The sequence below is a fragment of the Heterodontus francisci genome, chromosome 16, assembly GCF_036365525.1.
Source record: "Heterodontus francisci isolate sHetFra1 chromosome 16, sHetFra1.hap1, whole genome shotgun sequence".
Taxonomy (NCBI): Eukaryota; Metazoa; Chordata; class Chondrichthyes; order Heterodontiformes; family Heterodontidae; genus Heterodontus; species Heterodontus francisci.
In genome coordinates this window covers 88876550-88902757 of record NC_090386.1, presented here as the reverse complement: position 1 = coordinate 88902757, position 26208 = coordinate 88876550, and the positions used below count along the sequence as shown (strand labels likewise).

At 44.2% G+C, this 26208-nt stretch overlaps 1 protein-coding gene across 1 annotated transcript in view; it reads left to right on the top strand.

Moving 5' to 3' along the window:
• LOC137378345 (E3 ubiquitin-protein ligase Itchy-like) overlaps positions 1-26208 on the top strand; it is a 123493-nt gene that overhangs the window by 35212 nt on the left and 62073 nt on the right. Inside the window, exons 2-4 of the mRNA XM_068048607.1 lie at positions 20213-20303; positions 21655-21796; positions 25914-26038. Of these exons, the coding sequence (XP_067904708.1) occupies positions 20234-20303; positions 21655-21796; positions 25914-26038 (337 nt within the window). The 5' untranslated portion in view covers positions 20213-20233. The remainder of the gene's footprint in view (positions 1-20212; positions 20304-21654; positions 21797-25913; positions 26039-26208) is intronic.

Below are 26208 nucleotides of genomic sequence, written 5' to 3'. Positions count from 1 at the left end.
TGTTTTTAATGGAACACAGAAAATCAGGAACAGCTACTCCTGGCTGATTTAATAGATGGAGCTAACAATTTTTTAAAAAACTATTGACGTTCTTTTTTGCACCAAGCCACTGACAATTGATTTACAGGGTTGTAAATTAACGCGATGAACTGAGCATTCCTTTCTCTTCTGTCATAGCAGCTAGCTCAGTGCTTTAAAGCAGGTCCAGCCTGAAGCAAACGTTACATTAATTATCTTCTGAGGTGCATTAATGCAGCAGCCACTGAATGGGAGCCACCACAGCCTGATAAAGTTCATGTGTAAACAGGGATGCTTGTGAGTGATCTAAATACAAATTGCACTCAAATTTGATGCAAAACCCCCAATAATTGGGGTTTCAAACCCAAACTGCAAATAGTGGACTGTCTTTAGTTCAGTGTCAGATGGTGTGCAATATTTCTGGGACGTCCGTAAAATGTCCAAGTGCCATTTATGTGAGAAGGCTTCAAACTGATGTGAAAGCAAATATTGGCATCCAGTATCGAAGCATCATTGTAAGTTGACTCTCCAAACCACAAGCAAACTCTAGTGATTCACTTCCTGTACACTTTAATAAATGTAAATGTAGGCTAAGTTCTCTACCAGTCTCTTGTAAGATTGATAGCTGTGGTTCTGCTTCATCTAAGGGTGGCAGTTCATCACTCCTCCGACCATTAAAGCATGCTGGTACCTGGTGGTCCCTGGGCATATTCATGGACCTACTTTTATGTATTCCGGAAGCAGATTGGGAGATGGTTAGGTTGCAGTGGGGGGGTGGGGGATCTCAAATATGATATGGATAGTGTGTTTCAGTCAAAAAGTGCAATACCTTGTGCCACCTTCATCAAAAGTCAAAAGTCTTTATAATTAAAATGAGGGAACCCTCTGCATTCTGACCATCAAATGTGGGTAGAGCAAATAGAAAAAAGTTTAATTAACTTCCGGTGTTGTGAACTGAAGTGTGGAGGAAAGGATCTGGAGGCTAGTTTGTGAAGCATATTAATATGTACGTGTCAAAATGAAATTGACGATTTGATCTTTCTATTTAGTACTGCTTGTAGTTATCTATCGTGGTCTCCTCCTGAGATCCCTGGCATCATAGATGCCAGGCAATTCGATTCACTCCATGTGATACCTTGTATTTGACAGTGTGTGGCATCAAGCAGTTCTAGCAAAATTGAAGTCCATGGGAATCGGGGAAAACTCTCCACTAGTTAGTTATATCTAGCACAAAGGAAGATGGTTGTGGTTGTTGGAGGCCAATCATCTAAGTCCCAGGACATCGCTGCAGGATTTCCTAGGGGCAGTGTCCTTGACCCAACCATCTTCAGCTCCTTCATCAATGACCTTTCCTCTAATATAAGGTCAGAAGTGGGGATGTTAGCTGATGATTGCACAGAATTCAGTCCCATTTGTAATTCCTCAGATACTGAAGCAGTCATTACCCACATGCAGCAAGACCTGGAAAACATTCAGGCTTGGGCTGATAAATGACAAGTAACATTCATGTCACACAAGTGACAGGCAATGACCATTTCCAACAAGGCAGAATCTAATTATCTCCCTTTTGATGTTCAATGGCTTTGCCACCTCTGAATCTTTAACCATCAACATCCTGAGGCTTAGCATTGACCAGACACTTAACTGGATCAGTCGCATAAATACTGTGGCTACAAGAGCAGATCAGACGCTGGGAATTCTGTGGTGAGTATATCACTTCCTGACTCCCCAAAACATGTCCACCATCTACGAGGCGCAAGTCAGGGGTGTGACGGAATGGTCTCCACTTGCCTGGATGAATGCAGTGCCAACTACACTGAAGAAACTCATCATCATCCAGGGCAAAGCAGGACTTGATGTCCCATTCACCACTTTTCACTCCCTCCACCACCAGCGCACCATGGTTGCAGTCTGTACCGTTTACAAGATGCACTGCAGCACTTTCCAAACCTGTAACCTCTACCACCTAGAAGGGTAAGGGCAGCAGACACATGGGAACATCACACTTGTAAGTTCCCCTCCAAGCCACATACCATCCTGACCTCCTTCAGTGTCACTGGGTCAAAATTCTGGAACTTATAGAACCATAGAATAGTACAGCACAGAAGGAGGCCATTTAGCCCATCGAGTCTGTGCGGGCTCTTTCAAAGAGCAATCCAGTTATCTAGAAGTGCAATCCCCAATGTTTCCCTATATCCCTGCAACTTTTTCTCCTTCAAGTATTTATCAAATTCCCTTTTGAAGGCTACCATTGAATCTGTGTCCACCACCCTATCGGGTAGTGCATTCCAAATCCCAAACACTCGTATGAAAAAGTTTTTCCTTACGTTGCCGCTGCTTCTTATCATAAATCTGTACTCTCTCATTGTTGACCCTTCAGTCATTACATAGGATTACACAGGATTTAAGGCGCAGAAACAGGCATTTGGCCCAACCAATCCATGCCAGCATTTATGCTGCACTCGAGCTTTCTCCCATCATTCCTCATGTAAATCTATTATTGTAACCTTCCATTCCCTTCTCCCTTGTATGTTTGTCTAGCTTCCCCTTAGATGCATTGCAAGCAGTGATCATTTTAAACAGCTCTATCAAATCTCCTCTTAGCCTTATCTGCTCCAAGGAGAGCAACCTAACTTCAACAATCTGTCTACATAACTTAATCCATCATAATTGCAACCATTCCAGTAAATCTCTTCTGTACCCTCTCAAGTGTTCACTTACTTCCCAAAGTGCGTCTGGAATTGGACTCAATACTCCAGCTGGATATACCCCTCTTCTCCTCCCCCCAAAACCTTGCCCTAATTGGCAACTCTTCTTGTGACAGCCTTGACAGAACATTATCAGACTCTAAAATTGTGGACCCCACCGAAGAGCACTGTTGGTGTACCGACAGCACGGACTGCAACAGTTCAAGGTAGTGGTTCACCACCATCTTCTCAAGGGCAATGGGGGATGGCCAGTAAATGCTGGCCTTGCCAGAGAAGCTCACATCCCATGAATGAATGAAAAAATAAATCACAGATGTCTATTTTTGCTGCACAGTAATTTCCCATTCTACAGTTATCTGGAATGATACAGAAAACAATTTTTCAAAAGGAAATTAGAGCACAGAGGTGCAATACAGTGTGTGATATGAAGTATTTACAGTGAATGCTGAGTGATCAACTGCTTGAGGACATGTCTGGGCTTCAACTAGGGCACCAATATAGGTATAGTTTAACATACAAGCACAAATGCACAAGTCGAATGGCTGAGTCCTCTATTCCACTACAAAGTGGAATGTGGAGTTTTCCACAGCAGATTAATTTTAATGTAATGAGTTGCTGAACCGTACAGAGCAAATAAAATCTATCTGGCTTCCCACTCATTTAACTGCCCAGTGAGCTCTTAAGAAAGTGCTTCTGTGAAGATGTTGGGTGAGCACAGAAGTCGACTCAACTAATGTCCCTGCAGGCAAATAATTTGCCAATGTTGCTGTCCAGGTTCATGCATAATGAATGACCACTAAGGCAAGTTACTGGAAGGTACTAGTAACCATTTCAGCAAGCGTCAGTGCCTGCTGGTTTGAGTACAGGAGCAAGGATGTCTTACTGCAGTTATACAGTGCCTTGGTGAGACCACATCTGGAGTATTGTGTGCAGTTTTGGTCGTCTTATCTGAGGAAGGATGTTCTTGCCATGGAGGGAGTGCAAAGAAGATTTACTAGGCTGATTCCTGGAATGGCAGGATTGACGTATGAGGAGAGATTGGGTCAACTAGGCCTATATTCACTAGAATTTAGAAGAATGAGAGGGGATCTCATAGAAACCTATAAAATTCTAACAGGACTAGACAGGCTAGATGCAGGGAGGATGTTCTCTATGACTGGGGAGTCCAGAACCAGGGGTCACAGTCTCAGGATACAGGGTATGCCATTTAGAACTGAGATGAAGAGAAATTTCTTTCACTCAGTGGGTAGTGAACCTGTGGAATTCTCTGCCACAGAAGGCATTGGAGGCCAAGTCATTAAATATATACAAGAAGGAGACAGATATATTAATGACAAAAGGATTAAGGGATATGGGGAGAAAGCGGGAACAGGGTAATGAATTAGACAATCAGCCATGATCTTTTTTGAATGGCGGAGCAGACCCGAATGGCCTACTCCTCCTATTTTCTATGTTTGTGAGTTGGAAGGGGGAGAGGAAAATAGAATTAAAAGGGTTATTTTTTTAAAAAACTATCAAGCTGGCTTTGTTGCATCTTTTGACAGCTGTTTCTTTCAGTATAGGAGAAATTATGCTGCAGATTAAGGACAGTTGCCCTTGAGAAGATGGTGGTGAGCCGCTGCCTTGAACTGTTGCAGTTTGTGTGGTGTAGGTACATCCACAATGCTGTCAGGGAGGAAGTTCCGGTGACAGTGAAGGAGGGTGATATAGTTCCAAGTCAGGATGGAGTATCGCTTGGAGGGGAACTTGCAGGTGGTGGTATTCCCATGTATCTGCTGCCTTTGTCCTTGTAGTTGGCAGAGGTCACGGGTTTGAACGGTGCTGTCAAAGGAGCCTTGGCGAGCTGCTGCAGTGCATCTAGGAAATGGTTCATATTGCAACCATTATGCACTGATGGTGGAGGGAGTGAATATTTAAGGTGGTGGATGGGGCGCCAGTCAAGCGGGCTGCTTTGTCCTAGATGGTGATGAGCTTCTTGAGTATAGTTGGAGCTGCACTCATCCAGGCAAGTGGAGATGATTCCATCACACTCCTGACTTGTGCCTTGTAGATGGTGGAGAGGCTTTGGTGAGTCAGGAGATCAGTTACTTGCCTCAGAATTCCCAGCCTCTGACCTCCTCTTGTAGCCACAGTATTGATATGGTTGGTCTGGTTAAGTTTCTGACCAATGGTAACTCCCAGGACATTGGTGGGCGATTCAGTGATGGTAATGCCATTGAATGTCAAAGGGACATGGTTAGATTTTCTATTGTTGGAGATGGTCATTAACCAGCACTTGTGTGCCACGTTTGTTACTTGCCACTTATTAGGCCAAACCTGAATGTTGTCCAGGTCTTGCATGCGTATCTAAGGAGTTATGAATGAAACTGAGCGCTGTGCGATCATCAGCCAACATTCCCACTTCTAATCTTATGAGGGAGGAAAGATCATTGAAGCAGCTGAAGATGTTTAGGTCTAGCACACTACCCCGAGGAATTCCTGTACAGTGTACTGGGGCTGAGATGATTGGCTTCCAACAACCATACCCATTTTCCTTTGTACTAGGTATGACTCCAATCAGTGGAGAGCTTCCCCCACCCCCCACCGATTACTTCAATTTTTACTAGGCTTCCTTGAGGCCACACTCGGTCAAATGCTACCTTGATGTCAAGGGCAGTCACTCTTGCCTCACCCCCGGAATTCAGCTCTTCTGTACATGTTTGTCCCAAGATGTAATGAGGTCTGGAGCTGAGTGGTCCTGGTGGAACCCAGAACCCACACTGAGCATCGGCGAGCAGGATTTGGAATGCGCTGCCTGATAGGATGGTGGATGTAGTTTCAATGGTGGCCTATAAAGAAAATTAAATAAATTGGATAAATACTTAAAGGAGAAAAGATTGCAGTCATATTGGAAAAGAACGGTGGAGTGGGGCTAACTGGATTACTCTTCGAAACAGCAGTTGCAGACTCGCTGGGCCAAAATGGCCACCTCCTTGAGCATGAAAATCTATGCCAACACTCCTGTACAGTACTGAACGAGTGCTGCATTGTTGGCGGTGCCATCTTTCGGATGAGGCATTAAACCAAGGCCCCATCTGCCTGCTTAGGTGAACATAAAGACCTCTTGGCACTATTTTGAAAAAGAGCAGGGGAGTTATCTCCAGTTTCTTGGCCACTATTTATCCTTCAATCAACATCACACACACAGATTATCTGGTCATTATCACATTGCTGTTTTTCAGAGTTGGTGTGCACATATTAACTGCTGTGTTTCCTACATTCCAACAATGACTACGCTTCAAAAGTACTTCATTGGTTGTTAGAGCTTTGGCACATCCAGTGGTCGTGAAAAGAGCTATATAAATGCGAGTCTCTTATTTCTAATCGCGTTTTCATTTGTGTAGTGGTTATAGTAAATGAGGTGGTCTATTGTAAATGTTGTTTGGTTCTGTCTTTGTCAGCATCAGTTCCACATTACCATCAGTAAGGAAAATTGGGTGCTTTAAAGTCTGGAATAAATTAAGTCGTCACTTTTTTTTGTGCTGGTTTGTTGGGGAATCTTTCCTTAAATTTTCATACCTAATGATTGAGAGTGTCTATAAATTTACGTATGAATCATCGACCTCATGGCTCCTTGTCTAACAGTGTTCCCATTGGGATTTCAGTAAAGCATATGATGGGAAGGTGACATTATCATATTGTGTCCACTTGGAACTGTGTAAAATACCCAGAAATACAGTTATTCTAAACCTATCTGGAGAAAAATTGTGATTTAGAGTGAAGCGCTCCTGTTAAGTAACTTGAAGTAATGCATTAAGAGTGCCACACAGGAAGGGTTGGTACAACATTAAAGCATTTTGGTTTTAATGCATTTATTCCTTTGGCATTGGTTCCATTGCATAAAATGAGCCAACTGACAATGCTGCTTAGGACATCACATTCCTGAGGGATGTATAGAAAGATGCTTCAGCCCTAATTCAACTCTGATAAGCTACTGTCTCCTTATAGAATCGTAGAATGGTTACACCACAGATGGAGGCCATTCGGCCCATTATGTCCATGCCTGCTCTGTGCAAGAGCAACTCACCTAGTCCCACTCCCCTGCCTTTTCCCCATAGCCCTGCAATTTTTTTCTCCAGATAATTATCCAATTCCCTTTTGGAGGCCTTGATTGAGTCTTCCTCCACCACATTCTCAGGCAGTGCATACCAGATCCTAAACACTTGCATAAAAAAAAAGTTTTTCCTCCTGTCACCATTGCTTCTTTTGCCAATCATCTTAAATTGGTGTCTTCGGCTTCTGGTTCTCAATCCTTCTGCCAATGGGGACAGATTCTCCCTATCTACACTATCCAGACCCTGCTGGATTATAAACACCTCTTATGCTGAAAGTTTTTGGTGGAGTATAATTTACCTGCAAAGAAACCAGCACTTCAGAAGATTTGTCCCAAGAGAGAAATATCCAGGAAAGACTGAGTCATTTGCCATCCAGTGGTAGACTGGTGTGTCATAGAGTTTTACAGCACAGAAACAGGCCCTTCGGTCCAACGTGCCTGCGCCTGCGACGACCATCAAGCACCCGTCCAAACCTAATCACAGTTCCCCGCAGTTGGCCCATAGTCTTGTATGCTATGGCGTTTCAAGTGCTCATCTAAATACTTCTTAAATGTCGTGAGTGTTCCTGCCTCTACCACCCCTTCAGGCAGTGTGTTCCAGATTATAACCACCCTCTGGGTGAAAATATTTTTCCTCAACTCTCCTCTAAACCTCCTGCCCCTTACCTTAAATCTATGCACCCTTGTTATTGACCCCTCCGCTAAGGGAAAAAGTTTCTTCCTATCTAACCTATCAATGCCCCTCATAATTTTGTATACCTCAATCAGGTCCCACCTTCAGCCTTCTCCGCTCCAGAGGAAAACAACCTCAGCCTATCCAGTCTCTCTCTTCATAACTGAAATGCTCCAGCCCAGGCAACATCCCGGTGAATCTCCTCTGCACCCTCTCCATTGCAATCACATCCTTCCTATAGTGTGGTGACCAGAACTGTACACAGTACTCCAGCTGTGGCCTAACTAGTGTTTTATACAGCTCCATCATAACCTCCCTGCTCTTATATTCTATGCCTTGGCTAATAAAGGCAAGTATCCCATATGCCTTTCTAACCACCTTATCTACTTGTGCTGCTGCCTTCAGTGATCTATGGACAAGCACCCCAAGGTCCCTCTGACCCTCTGTACTCTCTCGGCTCCTACCATCCATTGTAAATTCTCTTTCCTTGTTAGTCCTCCCAAAATGCATCACCTCACACTTCTCAGGATTAAATTCCATTTGTCACAGCTCCGCCGATCTTACCAGCCCAGCTATATTGTCCTGTATTCTAAGGCCTTCCTCCTCACTATTTACGACTACAGCAACTACCGTTGAATCTCCTGCTCAGCATAGTGGGGAAAGTCTTTGCTCGAGTCGCTTTAAACAGGCTCCAGAAGCTGGCTGAGCGTGTCTACCCTAACGCACAGTGTGGCTTTCGAGCAGAGAGATCCACCATTGACATGCTGTTCTTCCTTCGCCAGCTACAGGAGAAATGCTGTGAACAACAGATGCCCCTCAAAGTTGCTTTCATTGATCTCACCAAAGCCTTTGACCTCGTCAGCAGACGTGTTCTCTTCAGACTACTAGAAAAGATCGGATGTCCACCAAAGCTACTAAGTATCATCACCTCATTCCATGACAATATGAAAGGCACAATTCAGCAGAGCGGTGCCTCAACAGACCCCTTTTCTATCCTGAGTGGCGTGAAACAGGGCTGTGTTCTCGCACCTACACTGTTTGGGATCTTCTTCTCCCTGCTGCTCTCACATGCGTTCAAGTCTTCAGAAGAAGGAATTTTCCTCCACACAAGATCAGATGGCAGGTTGTTCAACCTTGCCCGTCTTAGAGCGAAGACCAAAGTACAGAAAATCCTCATCAGGGAACTCCTCTTTGCTGACGATGCTGCATTAACATCTCACACTGAAGAGCGTCTGCAGAGACTCATTGACAGGATTGCGGCTGCCTGCAATGAATTTGGCCTAACCATCAGCCTCAAGAAAATGAACATCATGGGACAGGACGTCGGAAATGCTCCATCCAATATTGGCGACCACGCTCTGGAAGTGGTTCAAGAGTTCCCCGACCTAGGCTCAACTATCACCAGTAACCTGTCTCTCGATGCAGAAATCGACAAGCGCATGGGAAAGGCTTCCACTGCTATGTCTAGGCTGGCCAAGAGAGTGTGGGAAAATGGTGCACTGACACGGAACCCAAACGTCCGAGTGTATCAAGCCTGTGTTCTCAGTACCTTGCTCTACAGCAGCGAGGCCTGGACAACGTATGTCAGCCAAGAGTGACGTCTCAATTCATTCCATCTTAGCTGCCTCTGGAAAATCCTTGGCATCAGGTGGAGGACCGTATCTCCAACACAGAAGTCCTCAAGGCGGCCAACATCCCTAGCATGTACACCCTACTGAGCCAGCGGCACTTGAGATGGCTTGGCCATGTGAGCCGCATGGAAGATGGCAGGATCCCCAAGGACACATTGTACAGCGAACTCGTCACTGGTATCAGACCCACCGGCCGTCCTTGTCTCCGCTTTAAAGACTTCTGCAAACGCGACATGAAGTCCTGTGACATTGATCACAAGTCGTGGGAGTCAGTTGCCAGTGATCGCCAGAGCTGGCGGGCAGCCATAAAGGCAGGGCTAAAGTGTGGCGAATCGAAGAGACTTAGAAGTTGGCAGGAAAAAAGACAGAAGCTCAAGGGGAGAGCCAACTGTGTAACAGCCCCGACAACCAATTTTATCTGCAGCACCTGTGGAAAAGTCTGTTACTCTAGATTTGGCTTTTACAGCCACTCCAGGCACTGCTTCACAAACCACTGACCACCTCCAGGCGCTTACCTATTGTCTCTCGAGACAAGGAGGCCGAAGAAGAAGAAAAAAAAAAGATTCTAAGGCCTTCCTCCTTACTATTTACGACACCACCAATTTTTTGGTTGTCTGCGAACTCACTGATCATACATCCTATATTCACGTCTAAATCATTAATGTACACTACAAACAGTAAGGGTTCCAGCACCAATCCCCGCAGTACCCCACTGGTCACAGACCTCCATTCGCAACCCTCTACCATCACCCTCTGCCTCCTTCCACTAAGCAATTTTGAATCCAATTTGCCAAATTACCCTGGATCCCATAGGCTCTTACCTTCTTAACCAGTCACCCATGCGAGACATCAAAAGCCTTACTGAAGTCTGTGTAGACGACATCAATTGCTTTACCCTCATCGACACATTTAGTCACCTCCTCGAAAAATTCAATCAAGTTAGTTTGACACGATCTCCCCCTGACAAAGTCATGCTGACTATCCCTGATTAATCTCCACTTGGAGAGGCAGGGATTAATCCTATCCCTCAGAATTTTTTCCAATAATTGCCCTACCACTGACGTTAGACTCACAGGCCTATAATTACCTGGTTTATCCCTGCTACCCTTCTTGAATAATGGTACCACATTCGCTATCCTCCAGTCCTCTGGTACTTCTGTGGCCAGAGAGGATCTGAAAATTTGTGTCAGAGCCCCCGCTATCTCCTCCCTTGCCTCACATAGCAGTCTGGGATGCATCTCATCTGGGCTTGGGGATTTATCCACTTTTAAGCTCGCTAATACAGCTAATACTTCCTCCTTTACATAGAAACATAGAAAATAGGAGCAGGAGTAGGCCATTCGGCCCCCTGAGCCAGCTCCGCTATTCATTATGGCTGATCATCCAGCTCAGTATTCTATTCCTGCTTTCGCCCCATACCCTTTGATCCCTTTAGATCCTAGAGCTATATCTAACTCCTTCTTGAAAACATACAATGTTTTGGCCTCAGCTGCTTTCTGTGGTAGCGAATTCCACAGGCTCACCACTTTCTGGGTGAAGAAATTTCTCCTCATCTCAGTCCTGAAAAATTTACCCCATATCCTTAGACTTTGACGCCTGGTTTTGGACTCCCCCACCATGGGGAACATCCTTCCTGCATCTACCCTGTCAAGTCCTGTTAGAATTTTGTCGGTTTCTATGAGATTCCCCCTCACTCTTCTGCAAATATAATCCTAACCGACTCAATCTCCCCTCATACGTCAGTTCCGCCATCCCAGGAATCAGTCTGATAAACCTTCGCTGCACTCCCTCGATAGCAAGGAAATCCTTCCTCAGATAAGGAGACCAAAACTGCACACAATATTCCAGGTGTGGCCTCACCAAGGCCCTGTATAATTGCAGCAAGACATCCCTGCTCCTGTACTCGAATCCTCTCGCTATGAAGGCCAACATACCATTTGCCTTTTTTACTGCCTGTTGGACCTGCATGCTTACCTTCAGCGACTGTACGCGAACTCCCAAGTCTCACTGCATATTCCCCTCTCTCAGTTTATAGCCGTTCAGATAATCTGCCTTCCTGTTTTTGCTGCCAAAGTGGATAACCTCACATTTATCCACATTATACTGCATCTGCCATGCATTAACCCACTCACTCAACTTGTCCAAATCACCCTGAAGCCTCTCTGCATCCTCCTCACAACTCCCCCTCCCACTCAGTTTTGTGTCATCTGCAAATTTGGAGATGTTACATTTAGTTCCCTCATCTAAATCATTAATGTTCTATTGTGAATAGCTGGGGTCCTAGCACTGATCCCTGTGCTACCCCACTAGTCACTGCCTGCCATTTGAAAAAAGACCCATTTATTCCTACTCTTTGTTTCCTGTCTGCCAACCAATTTTCTATCCATCGCAATACATTACCCCCAATCCCATACGCTTTAATTTTACATGCTAATCTCTTATGTGGGACTTTGTTGAAAGCCTTTTGAAAGTCCAAATAAACCACATCCACCGGCTCCCCCTCATTAACTCTACTAGTTACATCCTGGAAGAATTCTAGTAGATTTGTCGAGCATGATTTCCCTTTCGTAAATCCATGCTCACTCTGCCTGATTCCACCACTGTTCTCCAAGTGCTCTGCTATAAAATCTTTGATAATGGACTCTAGAATTTTCCCCATTACTGACGTCAGGCTGACAGGTCTATAATTCCCTGTTTTCTCTCTACCTCCCTTTTTAAATAGTGGGGTTACATTAGCTACCCTCCAATCTGTAGGAACTGTTCCAGAATCTATAGAATCTTGGAAGATGACCACCAATGCATCCACTATTTCTAGTGCCACTTCCTTAAGTACTCTGGGATGCATACCTGGGGATTTATCGGCCTTCAGTCCCATCAATTTCCCCCACAAATTTCTTTACTAATACTGATTTCCTTCAGTTCCTATTTCTCACTAAGCCCTGTGTTCCCCAACATTTCTGGTATGATATCTGTGTCCTCCTTTGTGAAGACAGAAACAAAGTATGCATTTAGTTGGTCAGCCATTTCTTTGTTCCTTCATAATAAATTCCCCTGTTTCTGACTGTAAGGGATCTACATTTGTCTTCAGCAATCTTTTTCTCTTCACATACCTATAGAAACTTTTACACAGTCAGTTTTTATGTTCCCTGCAAGCTTGTTCTCGTACTCGGTCTTCCCCTTTTCAATCAATCCCTTGGTCCTCCTTTGCTGAATTCTAAACTGCTCCCAATCCTCTGGTCTGTTGTTTTTTCTGGTGAATTTATATGCCTCTTCCTTGGATCTAATGCTATCTCTAATTTCCCTTGTAAGCCATGGTTTGGCTACCTTTATGATGCTAATTTTATCAAGTATATCACAGTCAAACTCCCTGATCACTACACCTACATCGTCCCTCTCCTTAGTGAACACAGATGAAAAGTAATCGTTCAAAACCTCACCTATGTCCTCCGGCTCCGCACACAGGTTGCCTCTTAGATCCCTAATGGGCCTCACTTTTTCTCTGGTTATCTTCTTGCCCCAAACATACTTATAAAACGCTGTGAGATTTTCCTTTATCTTATCTACCAGTGATTTTTCATGCCCTCTCTTCCCCTATACTTTGTATACTCGTCGCGGGCCTCCGCTGTTTTCAGCACTCTGAATCTGCCATAAGCCTCCTTTTTTTTCTCCTTATCCAATCCTCTATATCCCTTGACATCCAAGGTTCCCTGGACTTCTTGACCCTACTCTTCACATTTATGGGAAAATACTTGACCTGAACCCTCACAATTTTCTTTCTAAATGATTCCCACTGGTCTGATGTAGCCTTTCCTATAAGAAAATGCTCCCAGTACACTTTGGCCAGATCCTGTTTTATCATATTGAAATCTGCCTTCCCCCAATTCAATATCTTTATCTCCGGTTCCTCTGTGTCCTTTTCCATTACAACCTTAAATCTTAGAGTTATGGTCACTATCCCCGAAATGCTCCCCCACTGCCACTTCTACCACTTACCCGGCTTCATTCCCTAGGATTAAGTCCAGTACTGCTCCTCCTCTTGTATGACTCTCTACCTACTGGCTCAGAAAGCTCTCCTAAATGTGCTTGAAGAATTCCGCCCCCTTTAAGATTTTTGCACTAATACTATCCCCTCTAATATAGGGGAAGTTGCGATCCCCTACTATTTTTACCCTATTATTTTTGCACCTTTCTGAGATTTGCCTACATATCTACTCCTCTATCACTGCCTGACTGTTTGGAGGCCTGTAGTACACTCCCAGCCAAGTGATCGCCCCCTTTGTGTTTTAAGTTCTACCCATATGGTCTCATTAGAGGCCGTATGATATAACTAATTCAGATCAAGTATCTGCGAATATTGTTTCTGTAGACTAAAAGTGTGAAATCTCTTGTTTTTTAGTGCACCATGTTTTAAGGTTGCCTTTTTTGTTTGTAAATCTTTTTACAAGGCACACTGTCTATATGGATGAAATGTCTAAAGTTCTGGCATAGAAAACATTCTGTATATTGTTTTTAAAAATGTGTAATGTTGAGATGTGAACATCACTGACGAAGCTGGCATTATCCATCCCTGGTTACCCTCCTGAAGGTGGTGGGTTGTCGTCTTGAACTGCTGTAGTCTGTATGGTGAAGTTACTCCACAGGGCTGTTAGGTAGGAATTTTAACCCAGCAGCAATGAAGAAAAGGCAATCAATGTCAGATGGTGTTCGACTTGGAGGTGATTAGGTTCTTGTATAACTTGCTGATAAACAGCTGGTGTCTGTCTCCATTGTGGTGTCTGTTGTCGAATAGCCCAAACAGTACCCATCCTCTGTGGGTAAAAACTGCTAATGTTCAGTTCAGAAACGCACAAAGTTGAGTTAAAATTTTAGATAATTATAAGGACTGCAAAATTAAACTTCGCAATCAGCCTTCGTGAAGATGGCATCTTTAACATCTGTCTCTTGGTAACACGCAATGACCAACTAAGGAGATTACTGAAGAATACAAAGTAAATTGCTTTGATAACAATAAGGACACTTGTGTTAACTGTCTTAGAGTCTCAATATAAATTTGTTCAGACCTGTCATTGCTTTGAAGCCACAGGTTCTTGAATTATTTTTTTACAAGTTGATTATTAAACTAGTTTTCTTTCCAGCATACCTCTCTTCCAGGAATGCCTATCTTGAAGTTCTGCTCGTCTCTCCGGGCTTTTCGTTTATCTCTTTTGCCTTGTTCACCTTCATTGATTTCCCTCCTGGTGTTTGATAAAGTGGCTACTAAAACTCATTTTTACAGCCGCATTTCTTTCCTCAGTGACTGTCTCCAGCTCCAACTTATTCCACGTGGATTCCAACTGAAGTTTCATCTTCCGTGTTTTGAATCCACCCAGGATTGCAGGCATCTCCGAGAAATACAACATTCCTCGGACTGCTGCTCTCGCTGCATTCTGAGATCCACACTCAGTGCCATGCGCCGCCACATGTAAACATTGGACCTCTCTCTCTCCAGAAGCACCGTCTCACGTTATCTCAAAGCTGTTCTACACCGCAGTTTCAATTCATCCTTCGTCTTATCCGACGCATGAACAAAAAACTTTTTTTCTTCCTTTTCAGGTGTTAAGGAACACAAGCTCCAGCAGCTGATGGAGACTAATCCCCCTCCAGATCCTCCTTCCCCTTCACTTCCCTCTGACCCCATCCCTTCTGATCTGACCCCTTGCCGTGTATTCACTATACCCTCTGACCCTCCCCTCTCTGGTGCTGAATGATCTGTGCTCAGCAAAAGACTCTTTTATCCCCTTATGCCCCCACCTGAATGAATTTTGCGCTCGGCATGACGTTGAGCTCTTCTGTCGCCATCGCCTCCGTGCTCACTTCTTTGCCCTGAAGTCCTCCCCCCGACCAGCAGACCCAATCATCCACCTCCAGCATTCTCCCTCCACCTTGACCCCTCCCTCTGACCTCTTACCCAGTCTTGATCTTTTAATTGAGAACTGTCAGAGAGACGTCGGCCGTCTCAATTTCTCTGCTCCCCTCACTCACTCTAACCTGTCTCCCTCTAAACTTGCTGCACTCCGTGTTCTCAGATCTAACCCCGACAGCGTGATCAAACCTGCAGACAAGGGTGGTGCTGTTGTTATCTGGCAGACCGACTTCTACCTTGCAAAGGCTGAACGCCAATTCTCAGACACTTCTTCCTACATCCCCCTGGACCATGACCCCACCACCAAGCATCAAGCTACTGTTCACAGGATTGTCACTGACCTCATCTCCTCCGGAGATCTTCCATCTACAGCTTCCAACCTTATAGTCTCGTAATCCCGGACAGCCATCATCTACCTCCTTCCTAAAATCCACAAACAGGACTGTCCTTGCTGACCTTTTGTTTCAGCCTGTTCCAGCCCCACTGAACTTATTTCTTCCTATCTTGACTCTATCTTTTCCCTGCTGGTCCAGTCTCTTCCCACCTACTTCGGTGACTCTTCTGACACTCGACGTCATTTTCACAATTTCCTGTTTCCTGGCCCTAACTGCCTTTTCTTTGTTATTGACGTCCAATCTCTCTACACCTCCATCCCCCACCAGGACGGTTTGAGGGCTCTCCTCATGTTCCTTGAACAGAGGCCTAACCAGTCCCCATCCACCACCACCATCCTCTGCCTGACTGAACTTGCTCTCACATTGAACAGCTTCTCCTTCGACTCCACTCACTTCCTTTAAGTAAAAAGTGTTGCTATGGGTACCTGCATGGGTCCTAGTTATGCCTGTCTTTTTGTGGGATATGTCGGACATTCCTTGTTCCAGTCCTACGCAGGCCCCCTGCCCCAACTCTCTTTCCGGTACATTGATGACTGTATCGGTGCCGTTTCCTGCTCCCACCCCGAACTGCAAAACTTTATCAACTTTGATTCCAATTTCCACCCTTCTCTCACCTTTACATGGTCCATCTCTGACACTTCCCTTCTCCGACTTCTCTGTTTCCATCTCAGGTTGTAGGCTGTCCACTAATATTCATTATAAGCCCACTGACTCCCACAGCTACCAATTACACTTTTTCACACCCTGCCTCCTGTATGGACTCCATTCCATTCTCCCAGTTTCTCCGTCTCTGCCGCATCTGCTCTGATGATACAACCTTCCACAGCAGCGCCTCTGAGATGTCTTCCTTTTTACTCAACCGAGGATTTCCCCCCCCACTGTGGTTGACAGGGCCTTCAATCGTGTCCGGCCCATTTCCTGCACTTCTGCCCTCATGCCTTCCCCTCCCTCCCAGAACAGCGACAGGGTTCCTCTTGTCCTCATGTTCCACCCCACCAGCCTCCACATCCAGAGGATTATCCTCTGCCATTTCCGCCGCCTCCAGCATGATGCTACCACCAAACGCATCTTCCCTTCCCCTCCCTTGTCAGCATTCTGAAGAGATCGTTCCCTCCGCGACACCCTGGTCCACTCCTCCATTACCCCCGGCACCTCGTCCCCTTCCTACGGCAGCTTCTCATGCAATCGCAGGAGGTGGAATACCTGCCCTTTTACCTCCTCTCTCCTCACTATCCAAGGTCCCAAACGCTACTTTTAGGTGAAGCAGCGATTTACTTGTATGTCTTTCAATTTGGTATACTGTTTTTGCTGTTCACAGTTCGGTCTCCTCTACACTGGGGAGACAAAACGCAGATTGGACGACTGCTTTGCTGAACAGCTCCACTCAGTCTGAAAACATGACCCGGAGCTTCTGTTTGCTTGCCATTTCAACACTCCCCCCTGCTCTCATACTAGCATTTCTGACTTTGGCCTGCACCGGTGTTCCAGTGAACATTAGCAGAAGCTCGAGGAGCAGTACCTGATCTTTCAATTAGGCACTGTACAGCCTTGCGGACTGAACATTGAGCTCAATAACTTTAGAGCATGACTTGCCTTATTTTAATTTATTTTTTAACCATGTGCCTGTTTTTCATGTAATCAGAGCTGCTCATTATTCCGCTATTAACAGTCTCTCTGGGCTAATGCTTTGTCTTTCACCACAAGCATTAACACACGCTGTGCCTTTGTCCCAGGACAGCTTTGTTATTTAATCTCTGCTGCCCTATCAAGCACCTTCTCCTTTGTTCTCTTCCCCCACCCCCCTCCCCTTCACTTGCTTAAAACCTAATTCTTTTCTAACCTTTGCCAGTTCTGATGAAAGGTCACAGACTGAAACGTTAATTTTGCTTCTCTCTCCACAGGTGCTGCCAGGCCTGCTGAGTATTTCCAGCACTTTTTATTTTTGGTCTTTCCTGCACAGTCTACTTTGAGAATATTCAAACTTTCAGTAATTACAGTCAAGTTTCAATTTGTATACCAGTGTTGCTGACCTCAGCTGTTTGACTCTGCATTCTGCTCTGTAACTGATTACAGGATCCTTATGGAAGAGAAGCGATTAGAGTTCCTTTCTGCTGATGCTTCCAGTTGTGGTTCAGCACTAGCCTGTTGAAGTGTTGCAATTGATACGGATCACCTGGTTTAGGTCTATGCCTCTGTCCTGAAGTGGTGTTTTTCTGAGTAATTTCATAATGTATGACCAAACTGGGCTGGTGGGGGCTGTAGATTTCAGCTCAGTTTTTAGCTGATGAAATCATGAAAATTTTTAAGGATATACAAATGGAACTCCTGCAGCAGTGCTTGCGAACTCAAATGGAGGTTGATCTGTGTGGTGTTAGGTATGCGTGGGCAGCAGTGGCTCTATATGGTGATTCGGGCTGGAATCAGGAAGGGAATTGGGAGGAATTGGGTAGAAGCAGGGAAGCTGATATGGGATCAGACGTGGCTAGAAAGTGAGACTGGGGAATTAATAATGGATAATAAGGAGATGGCAGATGAATTGAACAGAGATTTTGCATCGGTTTTCGCTATTGAGGATACAAGTAACATCCCAATATAAGCTGTAAGTCAGGAAATAGAAGGGAGGGAGGAACTCAAGAAAATTAGAATCACCAGGGAAGTGGTACTGAACAAATAGTTGGAGCTGTGGGCTGACAAGTCCCCGGGTCCTGATGGACTGCATCCTAGGGTTTTAAAAGAAGTGGCTAGTGAGATAGTTGATGCATTAGTTTTAATTTTCCAAAATTCCCTAGAGTCGGGAAAGGGTCCGTTAGATTGGAAAATAGCGAATGTAACTCCTTTATTCGAAAAGAGAGGGAGACAAAAAGCAGGAAACTGCAGGCCAGTTAGCTTAACATCTGTCTTGGGGAAAATGTTAGAAGCTATTATTAAAGACTGTATAGCAGGGCACTTAGCAAAATTCAAGTTAATCAGGCAGAGTCAACATGGCTTTGTGAAATGGAAATCATGTTTAACCAATTTATTGGAGTTCTTTGAGGGAGTTACATGTGCTGTGGATAAAGGGGGACTGGTGGATGTATTGTACTTAGATTTCCAGAAGGAAAGGATATGGTGCCACATCAAAGCTTATTACAGAAAATAAAAGCTCATGGTGTAGGGGGTAACATATTGGCATGGATCGAAGATTGGCTCGCTAACAGGAAACAGAGAGTAGGCATAAATGAGTCATTTTCTGGTTGGCAAGATGTAACCAGTGATGTGCCACAAGGATCTGTGCTGGGGCCTCAACTTTTTACAATTGATATAAATGACTTAGATGAAGGGACCAAAGGTATGGTTGCTAAATTTGCTGATGACGCAAAGATAGGTAGGAAAGTAAGTTGTGAAGAGGACATAAGGGGGCTACAAAGGGATATAGATAGGTTAAGTGAGTGGGAAAAGACCTGGCAAATCGAGCATAATGTGGAAAAGTGGGAAATTGTCCATTTTGGCAGGAAGAAAAAAAATGAAGCATATTATCTAAATGGTGAGAGCTTGCAGAGCTCTGAGATGCAGAGGGATCTGGGTGTCCTAGTGCATGAATCACTAGTACAGCAAATAATTAGGAAAACTAATAGATTGTTATCGTTTATCGTGAGGGGAAATGAATACAAAGGCAGGGAGGTTATGCTTCAACTATACAGGGCATTGGTGAGACCACATCTGTGCACAGTACTGGTCTCCTTATTTAAGGAAGGATGTAAATGCATGGGAGGCAGTACAGAGAAGGTTTATGAGACCAATACCTGGAATGGGTGGGCTGTCTTACGAGGGAAGATTGGACAGGCTAGGCTTGTATCCGCTGGAATTTAGAAGAGTAAGAGGCGACTTGATTGAAACATATAAGATCCTGAGGGGTCTTGACAGGGTGGATGTGGAAAGGATGTTTCCCCTTACGGGAGAATCTAGAACTAGGGGTCACTATTTAAAATAAGGGGTCGCCCATATAAGACAGAGATGAAGAGAATTTTTTTCTCTGAGGGTCATGAGTCTTTGGAAGTCTCTTCCTCAAACGGCAGTGGAAGCAGAGTCTTTGAATATTTTTAAGGCAGAGGTAGATAGATTCTTGATAAGCAAGGGGGTGGAAGGTTATTGGGGGTAGGTGGAAGTGTGGAGTAATCAGTTCAGCCATGAACTTATTGAATGGCGGAGCAAGCTCGAAGGGCTGCGTGGTTGACTCCAGCTCCTTGTTCATATGTTCGTACTTTGCTTTACTGTGGTTTATCTGAATTGGTCCATATGAACCACTTGGTACCAGGGATGCTGGATAGTGGGAATTGACTTGTATTTCTCCTGCTTACACAGGAATTTTTAAATTTCCTGCCCCTTTCAAGAAAGTGTTGTAATTTATGGGTATAATTTCCTTTGTTTTCACCATGGGATCTCCATCAATTGTAGTTGAGAAGCTGGGCAAGGCGGCTGGCTTATTTCAAGCCTCAATGTCTCTACTCTGACCTCATTAAGGTGAGTGAAAGTGGCACAGACGTGATTCTGGAGTTGATTTTCCCCACCCTTTGATTACCCAAAGCTGAGATTGGCAACTCAGTGGATTTTGAATCTTTGTTCCAGCACTTATGATAGTTTGTGGTGATGTTTGTGTTTTGCAGTGCCCATTTGCCCTCGATATACATGCACGCAGTGCTGTCAGTGTACAGTAATGCTAATTATATTGAACAAACCCATTCTAGGCTAATACCATAATTGTGCGCATTATTTTCTGAAAGGCGCTTTTACCCTAGCTGATTTTCTTTTTTAGATTTCTCATGCAGCCCGAACCATGGCCACAAATGGTACAAGCTCTGGTTCAGCAGGCAACCATGCAACAAAATCACAACTTGGAATAAAAGGTGGGTTTCGAAGAGCATTTGTTTATTCATTGTGAAGGGGTGTGCCAATTTTTGTATTTGTTTTTCTCCCCTTTTTGATCAAGAATGCACCAGCTGTAACTGGGAAACCTGTGACAGGCCTCTGCCAGTGTCACTAAGACTGCTGCTAGCAATTGCACATGGGTCAGATATTACATCGCCCCTCCCCCACTCCACCTCTGCTAGATTGAAGTTTCTAACTGCACTTAACTGTTTCCCTGCAGAGATATGGCCACAATCGAAATCTTAACACACAAGGATTTGTAGGTTTGAACATTTATTCCAAGCTTTGTGGTCTCCATTCATTGGTCTTCCAGCACATTGTTACTTTTCCCCCCAATATCAATTGCTTGTTAATAGCAGCCTATACCCTACTTTCCTGTTTGAATGACTATTATTCAGAATAGTCACTAATAGCAAGCAGATAAGGTGTTGTATTTACACAGATTCTAAAGTATTCACTTCATTAACTATGCCTTTAGCTTGCTATGCAGTCTTATATTCCAAAAGCCAATTTGAGACAATTTGTCCTTGACTGTCGTCAACCTACAGAGCCTGTAATTTCCTGGTTCTGGCTTATTGCTCTTTTTAAGTATTGGCATCACACAGGCTCTTCTCCAGTCTCTCCTGAACTCAGAGAGCTGTTAAATGAAGAGCGTGGGGCTCGCTTACTTTATTTCTTTCAAAAGCTGCTATTGTCCAGTTTGCTGTCACCTATTGTATCAGGTCATAACATTTTTTAAATAAATATGTTCGGTGTATATTAGCATATTTCTTAAAATGTATCCTTCCAGGTCAGTAGGAATAATCTCAGTAAAGAGGATTTTATAGTTGTTGCTATCTCATATGTAACTTTTGAAACTGGATTGGGGCTTCAGAGGCAGGAATGCCTAGTTTCTTTATTTGTTCTGCCCACGTGGAAAATAAAACTCCTGCCTACATCAGCTACAGGACAGTACTGTCATCAAAGGTGCCATCTCAACCATCTACATGAAGGACTCATTTACAAATTCTTGCACCCTGACATTGCTACCCTGTAATCACTTCCATGTGCTTGTTGTCAAATGTGGTTGTTTTCTTGGGATGCGATTTTGCTGGTACTAGCTGTTGTGACAGACGCTGGCCAGGACACTTAATCCAATTGGTCCTTGATTACTTTACAATTAATTTCTATTTGGATGATTTCATGTAGGGTTGTTTAGTGATAATCGCAATTGGCTAGTTATGTTTTTAAAAAAATGCAATTGTAAAATTATTATTGTATTTCAGTTCTGTAATAGCACTCCTTTTTAAAGATTTGTTGTCTCTAAGTTTGTCTTTCATTATTTGTCAGTTATTTGTGCAAAGCTGAAAGAAAATAAGAAGAACTGGTTTGGGCCCAGTCCCTATGTGGAAGTGGCAGTCGATGGCCAATCGAAGAAAACTGAGAAGGTTATCAACACACACAACCCCAAGTGGAAACAACATGTCACAGTGTATGTTGGGAAGTCAGGCACTTTTTACGCTGTCATTGTGTATCTAACTGGAAGAAATCTGTTGAATGCAGATGATGCCTCTCAGTTTTTTTAGTGTTGAGAACTTCAGAGCAAAAATAAAAACATGGTCACTTTCAATCACAGTAATTTATGATTTTTGAATACAAAAAAAAAGTCATTGACCTCATTAATTTGGTGATCACAAAGTGAGATACTGTGACTTCTATTCACCTGAAACTTTATCTATCTTGTGAGCATTTAAGTGGGCTGTTTGACCATAGGGAATGTCGCACCTGAGCTGCCAACTCTTCCCCCTCCCCAATCATGGATGACATAAATTTTTAGCAAGGCTACTGAAATCTTTTAAATACTTTTCTTGGGATATGGGCAATGCTGGTATTTATTGCCTCTCCCTGGTAATTGACCTCTCTGCTAGGGGAAACAGATCATAGAGTCAGAGGCCCTTTGGCCCATCATGTCTGTGCCAGCCATCAAGCACCTATCTGTTATAATCCCATTTTCCAGCACATGGCCTTGTATGCCATGGCGTTTCAAGTGCTCGTAAATACTTCTTAAATGTTGTGAGGGTTCCTGCCTCTACCACCCCTTCAGGCAGTGCGTTCCAGATTCCGACCACTATCTGGGTGAAAAAAAATTCCTCAAATCCCCTCTAAACCTCCTGCTCCTTACCTTAAATCTATGCGCCCTGGGTTATTGACCCCTCCGCTAAGGGAAAAAGCTTCTTCCTATCTAACCTATCATTTCCCCCTCATAATTTTGTATACTTCAGTCAGGCCCCCCTCAGCCTTCTCTGCTCTAAGGAAAACAACCCTCAGTCTCTCTTCATAGCTGAAATGCTCCAGCCCAGGCAACATTCTGGTGAATCCCCTCTGCACCCTCTCCAATGCAGTCACATCCTTCCTATAGTGTGGTGACCAGAACTATACACAGTACACCAGCTGTGGCCTAACTAGCATTTTACACAGCTCCATCATAACCTCCCTGCTCTTGTATTCTATGCCTCCGCTTTTTTTTTATTTCCAAAATATACTTTATTCATAAAAATCTGTAAAAAAAAAAAAAAAAAAAAATTACAAAACAGTTCCAAACGTCACCAAGTCAAAAAATACAAACAGTGCAAAGGAGATCAATTTCCTTCAATACAGGTTCGATGAGTTGCCTCACCACCCTTCCATTTCATTTTTCCTACCCATATACATTTTACAGCACACAAAGATTTTCTGGATACAGTTCGAGGGGTTTTCCATGGATCCAGCCCCTCAGTTCAGCTTGGTGGGGGGACCTTACACAGTGGTCTTTCCCCATTGAGCCTTTGCTGCGGCTGCCCCAAGCTTTAGTGTGTCCCTCAGCATGTAGTCCTGGACCTTGGAATGTGCCAGTCTGCAACATTTAATCGTGGACAACTCTTTGCGCTGGAAGACGAGCAAGTTTCGGGCAGACCAAAGGGCGTCTTTCACCAAATTGATAGTCCTCCAGCAGCAGTTGATGTTTATCTCGGTGTGCGTCCCTGGGAACAGCCCGTAGAGCACAGACTCCTGTGTTACAGAGCTGCTTGGGATGAACCTCGACAAAAACCACTGCATCTCTTTCCACACCTGCTTTGCAAAGTCACATTCCAGAAGGAAGTGGGCAACCGTCTCTTCTATACCTCTGCTAATAAAGGCAAGTATCCCATAGGACTTCCTAACCACCTTATCTACCTGAGCTGCTGCCTACAGTGATCTGTGGACAAGCACACCAAGGTCCCTCTGACCCTCTATTTCCTAGAGTCCTACCATCCATTGTATATTCCCTCGCCTTGTTAGTCCTCCCAAAGTGCAACACCTCACACTTCTCAGGATTAAATTCCACTTGCCACTGCTCCGTCCGTCTTACCAACCCATCTATGTTGTCCTGTAATCTAAGGCTTTCCTCCTCACTATTTACGTCACCACCAATTTTCATGTCATCTGCGAACTTACTGATCATACATCCTTTATTCACACCTAAATCATTAATGTACACTACAAACAGCAAGGGTCCCAGCACCGATCCCAGCGGTACACCACTGGTCACAGGCTTCCAATCGTGAAAACAACCCTCGACCATCACCCTCTGCCTCCTGCCACTAAGCCAATTTTGAATCCAATATGCCAAATTGCCCAGGATCCCATGGGTTCTTAACCAATCTCCCATGCGGGACCTTATCAAAAGCCTTACTGAATTCCATGCAGACTGCGTCAACTGCTTTACCCTCATCTACACACCTAGCCACCTCCTCGAACAATTCAATCAAATTTTTTGGATGCGATCTCCCCCTGGCAAAGCCATGCTGACTATCCTTGCCTCTCTAAGTGACGATTAATCCTGTTCCTCAGAATTTGTTCCAATAATTTCCCTACCACTGATGTTAGACTCACTGGCTTGTAATTACCTGGTTTATCCCTGCTACCCTTCTTGAATAATGGTACCACATTCGCTGTCCTCCAGTCCTCTGGTACCTCTCCTGTGGCCAGAAAGGATCTGAAAATTTGTGTCAGAGCACCTGCTATCTCCTCCCTTGCCTCATATAACAGCCTGGGATACATCTCATCTGGGCTTGGGGGTTTATCCACTTTTAAGCCTGTTAAATCTGCTAATATATCCTCCCTCTCAATGCTAATTTGTTCAAGTTTATCACAGTCCCCCTCCCTGATCTCTGCACCTACATCATCCTTCCCATAGTGAACACAGATGAAAAGTAATCATTTAAAACCTCACCTATATCCTCCGGCTCCATGCACAGATGTCACTTTGGTCCCTAATGGACCCTACTCTTTCCCTGGTTATCCTCTTGCTCTTCAAATACTTATAAAATGCCTTGGTATTTTCCTTTATCTCACCCGCCAGTGTTTTTTCATGTCCCCTCTTTGCTCTACTAATTGCTTTTTTTAAGTACCCCCCCCTACACTTTCTATACTCCTCTAGTGCCTCCGCTGTTTTCAGTGCTCTGAATCTGCCATAAACCTCTTTTTCCTTATCTAATCCTCTATATCCCTTGATATCCAGGGTTCCCTGGACTTGTTGGTCCTACCCTTCACCTTTACGGGAACATATTGGCCCTGAACTCTCACTCTTTCCTTTTTGAATGACTCCCACTGGTCTGATGTAGACTTTCCTACAAGTAGCTGCTCCCAGTCCACTTTGGCCAGATCCTGTTTTATCATACTGAAATCGGCCTTCCTCTAATTCAGTACTTTTATTTCCGGTCCATCTTTGTCCTTTTCCAAAACTGCCTTAAATCTTGGAGTTATGGTCACTATCCCCTAAATGCTGCACCACTGACACTTCTACCACTTGTCCGGCTTCATTCCCTAGGATTAGGTCCAGTATCATCCCTTCTCTTGTAGATCTTGTAGATTCTTCCTGTCTACTCTGTCTACGCCCCTCATAATTTTGTATACCCAAATTAAGTCACCCCTCAGCCTCCTCTGTTCTAAGGAAAACAACCCTAGCCTATCCAATCTTTCCTCATAGCTGCAACTTTCGAGCCCTGGCAACATTCTAGTAGGGTTTAATGCCACACATGAGCTGCTGAAGAGGTGCAAGGAAAGATTTTTTTTTTTGTCAAATCCCAAATTAAGTTTTTATTCCCTCAATTTTCTCTCCTCTCCTCCCTTCCCATCTCTTCTGAAGATATTGGTTTCTTGCTGGACTATAGTTTCATAGGCTACCTTTGTTACATTGTCCTTATGACCATTCTTATTGTGTGGCACTGATATTAAGCCATCACTGGCTGTCACTGTACAGCTTTGTGTAAACCTAGGTGCACAACTGGCAGATTAAAAACAGTGTAAAATGGCTGAGTGCCATAAATTTAAGTCCAGCTTTGCTCAGTTCTTGGTTTGTCTCCAATTGTGGAAGGACTAAGCAGAGGCTGTGGCATTTCCCAGTGGAACCTAGGGGAAAGTTTAACTATGTGGCTCCTCCTTTATTCCTTGAGCACTGCTATTGGTAGAGGCCTACAAATGAGTCATATTCCCACGTTCAGTTGAGGTACCCAAAAGAATTGATAAAAGCGGAAGGTTTATTGGTTTTTTTTCAAATAACTTGTTTTTTTCACTTTTTATTCACGCAGGATTGTAACACCATTCAGCATGATCACTTTCAGAGTGTGGAGCCATCAGACGCTAAAATCGGACGTCCTCCTCGGATGTGCCACTCTGGATGTCTGTGAGACATTGAAGTCAAATAATATGAAATGTGAGTTTGTTGTGCTCTTCAGCACTGTTACATAAATGGGAGAGCTCTGCCACCACCCGATGCACAGAGTACTTCCTTGCAGTTTTTTCCCCCCCCCAAGCTGCAAGCAGTAATGTAAATGACACAGGCTGCTTCTGTTACCCAGCCCTTTGCTGGCTGAAGGATGAGCC